General features: G+C 40.8%; 1 protein-coding gene across 1 annotated transcript; it reads left to right on the forward strand.

The window, feature by feature from the left end:
• The first annotated feature begins 1,834 nt into the window (after positions 1-1,834).
• On the forward strand, positions 1,835-2,338 carry LOC134075900 (phosphoinositide-interacting protein-like). The gene has a single exon (XM_062530929.1). The coding sequence runs from the start codon at positions 1,835-1,837 to the stop codon at positions 2,336-2,338; it is 504 nt and encodes a 167-aa protein (XP_062386913.1).
• Positions 2,339-9,912: the final 7,574 nt, after the last annotated feature.

Genomic DNA, 9,912 nt, shown 5'->3' on the forward strand with positions numbered 1-9,912 from the left:
AAGGGAACTGGCAACAAGAGAATTTTCCGGGGGAGTAATGTCCCTCTATTAGATTGAAGTATAAGGTCATGAAAGCGCTGTCTTCAGCAGAATACTTCAAAAGCGATTAAAAATCTGAGATAAGAGTGTTTGATTAGTGGAATATATGGCACTGTTACCTCTACAAAATATACATTATTGGTAGTGGCAGTGGTAGTATAGTGGTTAAGGACCTGGGCTAGCAGTAGCCTGAAAGTTGTTGGTTCAATTCCCGGCTTCCACTGTTGTGCTCTTGAGCAAGGCACTTAACCCCAAGTTGCTCCGGGGAAAATGTAATCAAAAATATACAATGTAATATAGTTTACATATGTAAGTCACTTTGGTCAAAAAGTGTCTGCTAAATGTAATGTAATGTAAAGGCTTTATGGGGCCATCTTGCATCAGGAGAGCTCTTTCATGACCTTAATAGAGTGTAATGGAGGAGGATTCCCTAGGCTACTTCCCAGCAACCTATTTTTCTCTACTTATTCTGTGATGTTCACTTTAAGTGTCCAGGAAAGAACAGGGGGGTTCACCTCCTCCCCAGTGCCAAGTGAAAGAACTGAAATGCCCAATGAAATACCTACCAGCTATTTTTGCAACTTCATAAATGTGTACTGTGCATACTGTCTTACTGTCATACAGTGCACAAACACATTAACCTCGGAAACAACCTTTATCCATTTCCTCCTTTGCTTTGCAGCAGGCTGATCTCTCTCTCTATCCCGAGCTCCCTCCCTCTCTTTCTCCCTCCCTCCCTTCCTCCCTGCTTCTTTGAGTGGCAAACTCAGCTCTAGCTACACGTTGTTGAGAGGAGATGCAGATGAGGAAGATGAGAGATGTGATCAAGCTGACGTGTGTGTGAGTGTGTGTGTTTGTGTGTGTGTGTGTGTGTGTGTGTGTGTGTGTGAGAGAGAGAGAGAGAGAGAGAGAGAGAGATAAACAGAGAGAGAGAGTTGGGGAAGTGCTACAGAAAGGGTCCTCCCTTTAACGCAATTTCTAGTTCTGCACATTTCTATCTGGGGTGAAGATGAGGAGATAGAGGTTGCCTCTCAGAGAACGGACACATTCTTAGAAAGAACGCTTTTTAAAAACATGAACCTATGAAGTCATAAAGGAAGTAGACCATCTCCAGACGTCAATTTTAAGGTAAGTCATAAATGCTTCATGTGCTGTTGACTTTTCGGAGTGTATTATATTGAGAATTCACATTAGGATCACTGAAAACATATATAATTTATATAATTATGTATTTCTGTATAAACAGAAATAATAAGTGCACTCTTAAAACACAACTTCTGTTGTTTTTAACACATCCATAGGGATAATACACTTTGTGTTGCATTTGTTACACAATATGTATTGAAAATAACACAACTTGTGTTGTTTTTTGACACATCTCTATTCTCCAAATAGGGACAACACATTTGTTTTATATTCCATGGTTTGGTATATTTTTTATTCTTTTGTGTCTTCATCTTATAGTTTTTCGACAATGTGTTACTTTTTCAATAATATATTATTTTACAAACCTACAGTACATGGTTGCAATGTTTCATATAAATATCACATTTTTTCAGTGTTTTTTGTACTTGTACTGAATTTTGAAAATAGCCCAGAGCAGTCATATTAAATTATCTTCAAATGAGCCAGATGCTAAATTAATCCACATGCCACACAGATAATAGATTAGTGAGGACACGGGGTTCTCACACCATCAGACACACCCAGCAATCCTCTTCTTCTTCTTCTTCATCCTTCTCCTCTTCCTCCTCCTCCAGTGCCCAGAATCTCCTCCAATCCTCAGAGTTTCACAATGACAGAGAAGACAGACAAGTCCATGGGGGGGCCGTCCACACCGGGAGACCCAGAGACGGTCCCACTGGAAGAGTGCTCTCGCGCTCCGTCCAACGACCACCTCAGCCTGCGCACGGAAAGCACCATCTTCAGCCTCGCCCGCACCGAGTCTCAGGGGACCCCCACCCTCCCTCGCAGAGCCTGGAGGTCCCACCGCCCTGCCATCATCCTCATGTCCACCGGGGGCAGCATGCTGCTTGCGGGCTTCGTACTATGTGGCCTCTATTTCGCTGAGGAATACTCCAAGCTCAGTGCCAACGATACCAGTGCCAAACTTATAAGTACCAGAACCAACCAAACAATGTACAGTCTGATCTGTGGTACCATCATGGGCCCGCCGCTCCTCTCAATTGGTCTGATGGTGATGATGGTGGGTGTGGTTCTCATCCCTGTTACCCGGGAGATGAGGCAGCAGAGCATGAAGAGGCTGTACTCTTTTAAGCCACAACAACTCAGTATGTGAAACTGCTTGAGGCCTGTGACGCCTTCATGGAACACATTGAGAGGGAATGCGCACAATTGAACTGTGAAGTGTCAGATGACATTGGATGACGTGATAACAGGAGTTTGGATACATTTCTGAGACAGTTGTGCCAAAGACTTAAAAGGATTACTCAGAAACATGCTTAAGTTTAAAAGGTGATGTATCAAAAGGGCTATTGCAGGCAAGCAGATGAGAACAGTATTAAATCCTCATCGGATGCGCATGTTTACATTGTTAAATTATCTCTAGTATAAAAGGCTATATGAAAACATGTTTTAACATTTTATAATGCAAAATATAGACATTTTCTGAAAATCTTTCGGGTGTCCATTTTTTTTTATTGTTGTTTAATAAAACAATTATAATACAATTTAGTCAGGCTGAGGACAGCTCAGTCACTGCATGAAAAGGGTTAGGCGTAAATTGGCCTCAGGCAGGCCAATATTGAGTTATTCTATTTTTGTGTTGGAATGGAATATTTAAATACAGTAAACACAACAACTGTGTTATTTTCATGTGTATGTTCTAGATACCACAGGGATAGGGTGTGGCCTGCAGTGAATTTTTAGTCAACAGGCTAGGCCTACATCATTTCACTAGGTTCACACAAATAGTCAGACTCCTATCAGCCTGAATTTGTTTAGCAAATCATTTTGAAGTATGTCGCAACCTGATACACGATGTCTTGTATGAATCAAATGTTAGATAGCATAGACAAAACTAAAGGTATATCTCTATCAAAAATGTTGTAAGTAACCCGTAGCCTACAATGAAAAGTTACAGCAGGCCCCTCGTTTTACACCAACGAATTGATTCGGAAGTGAACCTGATCTGAAAGATTTGTCCACCTGTGCTTATTTGCATGTTGCAACGTCACCAAGGGCGGTAGCCTAGTCACACAGGTGTGTCTTCAGGCTATGCGTTGCGCTGCACTTGGTGCGAGTTCTTCCGCTACTTTCATAAAACTAGTATTGCAACAATGGTCCTAAGGTGCCTCGGTGGATGTGTGCCGTTATTTTCTCTCGCCATCGTTTTTGACATGGTAGGAATAGTTATTCTCTTCATTGGGATATTTGCAGATTTGAGATTAGAGGGTCAGTTTTATGGCGACTTCTTGATATACACTGGCTCGCTCATTCTTTTTTCTAGCCTGGCGTGGTGGATCATGTGGTATGTGGGTAACATAAAAGTTTCCACTGAGGGATCAAGAAGAGACTCTGTAGTGAGTCAAAAGCACAGTTTCAAACAGCTGGCAAGAAAATTAACCGAACGTCTGTCCAAAAGTCACCATAAAGGCGAGGGGAACGAAGTTTTTAAGTCACCAGGGAAGGAAGACCTGACAAAGAAGAAGGAAAACACAACTGACCATGTCGCCTCCCGAATTACCTGGGGCAAGTCCACCTGCTACGAGAACAAAGGATATGATGACTGCAGCGAGTCCGTTACCAGTTCGAAGAATACAGAGGAGGGACCGGAAGCGGACCTGAAGATGCTCAAGATAGGAAACATTGAACGTCTCCTCTAAGCCGAGGTAAATGAATGGCCTGATTGGTTTTCCGAACGGGCTTGTTTGACTTGCTTTATGCTAACATTGGCCTTTCCACATCAGCCTCAAATTTCAGCTCAACTGGGCCCATCCTACGTGTTGTTATGAAAACAACGCGTAATGCTGTGCCAATCTGCCAAATGTTAGGCTCGACCTGTGCGTATGAAGTGGTTGGTTCTTCCCACTGCTGCGTTGTCATATCTTTGTTGGTGGGGTAAACAGTATAGGCCTATTTTCTCCATGTTTAGATGAAGTTAAAATATAAAAAAAATACTTTTTGTACTGTTTCCTTGGACACCACAAATGATTACCATTTCTAATCTAAAATCAAACCCCGTGGTTTACATAAGTTGAATCACTCAGTGGTTAACAAACAAATTGTTAAAATGTAATAAATGAAATAAATAAGCAAATCATTCCCTGCACCTGTAGCCTAATGTTTGTAGTTAACATAGTAACTATGTTTACTTGTGTCAAAATTGTTGGTGATATAGGCCTACACTATGATTTCCATCAGTAGAATGTTCATCTTCTAAGCTATGTTTGAAAGGCTAGAAAACTATTGTATTGCATGTTGAAAACTAAAATGCAAAATATTATGTGTCTTGATTAATTGTCCTAGTCTCAAGAATGATTGACCCCCCCTCCCTCCCTCCCTCTCTCTCTCTCTCTCTCTCTCTCTCTCTCTCTCTCTCTCTCTCTCTCTCTCTCTCTCTCTCTCAGGTACTCCAGCAATACGCAAGCCTGCTGAGGAAGTTGAACTTAATCATATTTGTCTACATCTGCATTATTTATTACTGTGCCATCTTTATATTATAATATCATCATATTTGAATGTATTGATTTTTAATCAGGGATGAAAAGACAGAATGGGTATTTCAAATTGTGTAATTAGTTTATATGTGAACCAGTTGAACAGAGCTGGTTTTTGCTGCTTTGAATGAGCATGGGTGGTTTCCCCATGCAGCGGGTGTGGCTTTAGGGTTGTAAGAGGGAGGTATTGTGCTTAGCTTAGCTTAGCTTAGCTTAACTGGTCCCCTAGACTGACCACAGCCATATTGGACTGACACAAAAATGAATGTCATGTTACTATGCTTTAGTTCGATTGTTTAATTTATTTTGTGAAATGAATGGCTTATTGGCCAAATTTCTCACCATGAGTTTCAGTAGACTGTGCAGTGGAGGGAATGTCGTCCTGTTTTTCAAAACTGCACTGTGCTTTGCCTTTGTTGTCAATTAAATATAATTTAACATTTTATTTTATTTTTGTAAGTACACTAAGTGGTTTAACTCTTTTATTTGTGTGATACATGTAATACCAGATTCCTTACAAATAATAACAACATGTTACTGTACAGATATAAAGATATTTATATAGATATTTTCACATTCTCTTTAGTGATATGGTCCTCAGTCTGTAGACATCTATGCTTGTTTTTGTTTTAAGTGAATTCATTCTTGTGAATTCCCAATCCTGATGTTGTTGTCTTGTGTGTGACACAGGCGATCATTATGGAACTGACCTGACTATTCCTACCACTAAACACATAGTGGTTGGACTGGTTTTTCTGTAAATAAAATAACTCACTGACACCTGTCAGAGCATACTCTCTGTCTTTTTTGTTTGCCTTTTGGTATTTCACCTGCACTGAACATTTGGATGTGTTATAAGCCCAATATTGTACAGAGGAACGTATTTCCTGGTCATATTTATGTGTGAGATCAAATCTCTGATTATGCCACATCCATGTTAACTCCACAACATAAAATAGGCCTAATGGTGTTTAACTGAGTACCACTGAGTACTGTATCATAAAATACATCAACTACTGTAATGTCCAGTTAAGCACATAACATCTAAATATGACTTTGTACTCTTCAGGACAATAGTTCCCATTCTATCAGCAAATTCTTCAGAGATAAAAGACATGACACTGCTCTGACTGATCGTATCATCAACTTGTGGCAAAAATTGTCTCTGATCTGGTGTTCATGCTGATAACCTACTCTGCTTTTGCAGTGGATGCAAAGATTTTTAAAAATAAATTAGCTGATAATAGATCCGAATAAGTTCCGGTGCGAAGATTTGTCAATGGAGTGGGTGGGGGGATTAAAGAGCTGTATAACTTGTTAAGGTGGTTGCATCTGCCTACCTGCCTCCTCCTGTTGTACAAAGGTTAATGGTATCCACAGGAATGCAGGGCATCCTTTTAAAAAGGGCCTCGGCAAAACCAGCTCCTCTCATTTGCAAAGACGCTGCTATGCAGTTTTGAAGTGGCAGAACTTCTCACGGCGATGGATTGCAAGGCCTTTTGCGGGCGTTGCGTTCTCTTCCTAGTCCTGGCATTGATCTGTGATGTCGTGGGCCTGATCCTCTTCCTGGTGGGCATCTTTGCTCCGCTGAGCTTCTGGGATTTCTTTGTGCTCTCCGGGCCTCTCCTCATCTTCCTCAGCCTGGCGTTCTGGATATTCTGGTACCTGGGGAACCTTACTGTGCCCTACAAAGAGCTGCTGCCGCTCTGAGGCAGATAGTGACTCTGTATCCGCTGTGAAATTGACAGGCTGGCAAGAGCCAATCTCTCACATAAATACAGAGTTAAAGGACTGAGCAGCAAGCGGATGTCAAATCTGTTGACGGACAATGAGGATTTTACATAGACTGAACTTACATCTGACAATGATTTCAAAGTGAGTACCATGATTCCTATTTTTCTACATTTTAAGATAAGTTAACTAAATTGGACATGGTCCAGTAAATAAATCAAAATGTTATTATCTGTATACAATTAGTTCATGTGGGCATTTACATATATAATTAATGAATTGTGAATACTTAAGTGTCAATGTTGTGTTTCTGTAGGTACATTTGGATTCTCACGGATCATGGACCAAACCATGAGTTACCGCAGGTTCGAAGATGAAAACTCTCCCATTTGAGGCACTTTTGTCAGCTGAATGTGTATAAACTGTTGTACTTCCTTGTAAAAACGTGTGGCTGTATTTATGGATAATAAATTATATTCACTATATGATTTTTGTAGTAAGTGTTGACAAGTTCTTGAGGGTTTAAACAACTGTATTGTTAAGACCGGCTTGCTTAACAATAGAAACCAGCTTAACTGGCCATTGCTGTTCTGATGTTGCAAATTATGTTGCAAAGAGCCACACCCATGTCTTACAGTAGTAATACACCCTATTGCTTTCAAAACAGCTAGATTACAGAGGTATTTTTTCACTCAAAGGTATGTAGTTCAATTGATTTCAAACAGTTCAGGTTTTTAAGACAGTTGTTTAACTTTTTTAATTAGGAAATTAAAAAATGTCTCTGTTGAACTGCACATAATGGTTTATTCTGGGGTTAGTGTTAGGGCTGTTTGTGTTCAAATAATGAACAGGAACATTTTGCTGCAGTATGTTGTGCTGTGTTGTATTGTATATGGTGCATATCTATAATAATAGACTGGCTTGTGATGTGGTCAGGTTCATGTCTGAGCAAATGCATCGACTGAAACTGATTCAGACTGCTCGACCCAGGAAGCAGGAGAGCCAATACCCTTGGCACCCACCCACCACATGCACTCCGACTTCATCAGCACTTTCGAGCAGAAACCATTTGAACAGTAATGTTTTCTGTCCCTCTCTCCTCCTCTCCCCCTCTCTCTCCCTCTCTTCCTCTCTCTAACTCTCTCCCAGAGAAACAGTTAATGTCTCACAGCCTCTCAGCAGGCACATTTGCTGTACATATCTGGGAATTTCAAGCAACCACATGAAAATGGATTCAAAATGCCTTCATTCATATGCGTATAGTGGTGAGGAGTCAGGGTACAAACCAAGATCTGACAGACCAAACCAAGATCTGACAGATCTGTCAGTAATTTCACTTTATGGGTCACTTTAAATTCTCTTCTGCAGATGAAATCAATTTTCCATGATTTGCGAACACACCCAATCCGTTCTAATCAACAATGGGGAATCAGGGAAGTCTGCCCTACCACTCATCTGCAAAGGAGTGGGAAGGTATCAGAAATGCACTTACACAAACCAGCCAGTCCCGGTGGGATTATTACACTGCTCTGATGGGTTGCACCATTAGTTCGAAGTGGGTTGCCTAAATGGCCAGTAAGAGCTTTCCAATGCAATTATAATCCAAGCATTCATAAGTGTCAGATATTGATTTCTGAACTCTTGCATTTAATAAGAACCCTGGGCTCACGCTGACCTGCCTATATATGTTTTGTACGCTTTTATACACAAAAAAATTAAAGAGTACAAGCGTGTTGAGCAGAAATAAAGAACATATAGCCTACTAGGCCTAACAGGCTGTGTATTGAGAAGGGAAACTAGACCTAAAACGGACAAGTTAATTATTCTGTGAACAGGTAGGCCATAGGCCTATGCCTAATATATTGATATCTTTCACTGCAACAAATCATTAACCCTGTCAGCACATTTTGTCTGTCAACATAAAGCGCTAAACCATTAGGCCTACATGTATGCCACAAACCTACAGATATCAACATCGAAAACAATGATTGAGCTTGGAGCAGAGATGGATCTTTCCGGATTGCATTTTATGATTGCCACGACTAGGATAGGCTTTCAGTCAGTAGTTTGATTGAGTCTCCATCTAGTGGCCACACAGTGTAATTTCAATCTCCACTTGACACCCAGATGTAGGCCTAGGCTATATGGCTATACAGTTAAATATCTTGTCATATCTGCAAGACTTTGTGTCAGTTGTTCAAACTTTTTCAAAGGACACAAAAGCTGGTCATGAGGGCAACCTTTAAAACGTTGTTAATAAAAGGCTATTGTTGCAATCTTATGAAAACTGTAGGCTACAGGCCTAGGCCTATAATGTCTCGACTACTTGGCTAATTCAAGATGTGAGCCACTATGTATATACTTCCTTTTGATCACTCCAATTGTCTTTTATCATTGTTTGTTTTTTGTTTGTTTTTTTACATCACTGCAGCAGTATTTTTTTAAAAAAAAAAAACATCAGCCGGATGAATATGATTTGTGATAATTTTCTTCCTCAGGCTAAAGCCAACTTTGGGGACTAATGGCACGGGAAAAGGTGCCGTGGCATATCAAGTAAACTGCAATACATTATGGACGGCAGGCAGGGCGACGGCAACTGGCCACCCCAACCCCATGGTGCTCTCCCGTGTTTACAAACATATCAGGCCTAGGTGTGTGAAACGAGACGAAACAACCCGATGACGTCACCAAACGCACATGTCTCCCTGCACGAGTAGACACCTCGGGCAAGATCTGACTCTTACTCACGTTCACTTTACTCTCATACCCAATACTGTTCGACTAAACATCGACGACACATAGGCCTGAGAAAATTGATCCGCAATGACCACTACAGAAGGTTTCATCGTCGTGCAAATATACTACAGTGACCTCCATGCTCGAAACGAGTAAGAGCGAATGGCATTCTGGGAAGTCAAATACAAATTCCAGCTGCTGCAGACAGAGAGATATGTAAACTCATGCATGGATTTTTCATAGGATCCCCTACCGGGGCTGGGCAGATTGCTGTCGAGGATGCAGTGTCCGAAAATCAAATTGCGAAAGGCAGTAATGGTTCTTATTTGACGACTGGTGCAAAATGCTCTATTTCACTTTCGTCCACGTGGATCAGTGCAATTGATTTATTTCATTAGGTCGAGGTAAATTATAAAATTATTCTGACTTGGTTAAATATATAAACTGTCTAGCCAAATTAGACCATACAAATCGTCTGCATGTCATACAGATGGCTGCAAAGGAATTTTGTCTATTCAACTACGCTTATTCCTTTCCTTTTGGTTCTAGAGATGGACTAAAATCTGTGCCTTGTTTTGCATGTATTTCTAGTAAGCAAACACATGCGTGTTAAGCCACAGCGCAACCGACCTTCAGACTACAAAGTCTCCATGTCTCTTTTCTTATTGGTGCACATAACCGAACTGCGTAATAACATTCGTGTATGATTGGACGCGCACTGTGTCAA

Source organism: Sardina pilchardus, chromosome 3 (genome assembly GCF_963854185.1).
Source record: "Sardina pilchardus chromosome 3, fSarPil1.1, whole genome shotgun sequence".
Classification (NCBI taxonomy): Eukaryota; Metazoa; Chordata; class Actinopteri; order Clupeiformes; family Clupeidae; genus Sardina; species Sardina pilchardus.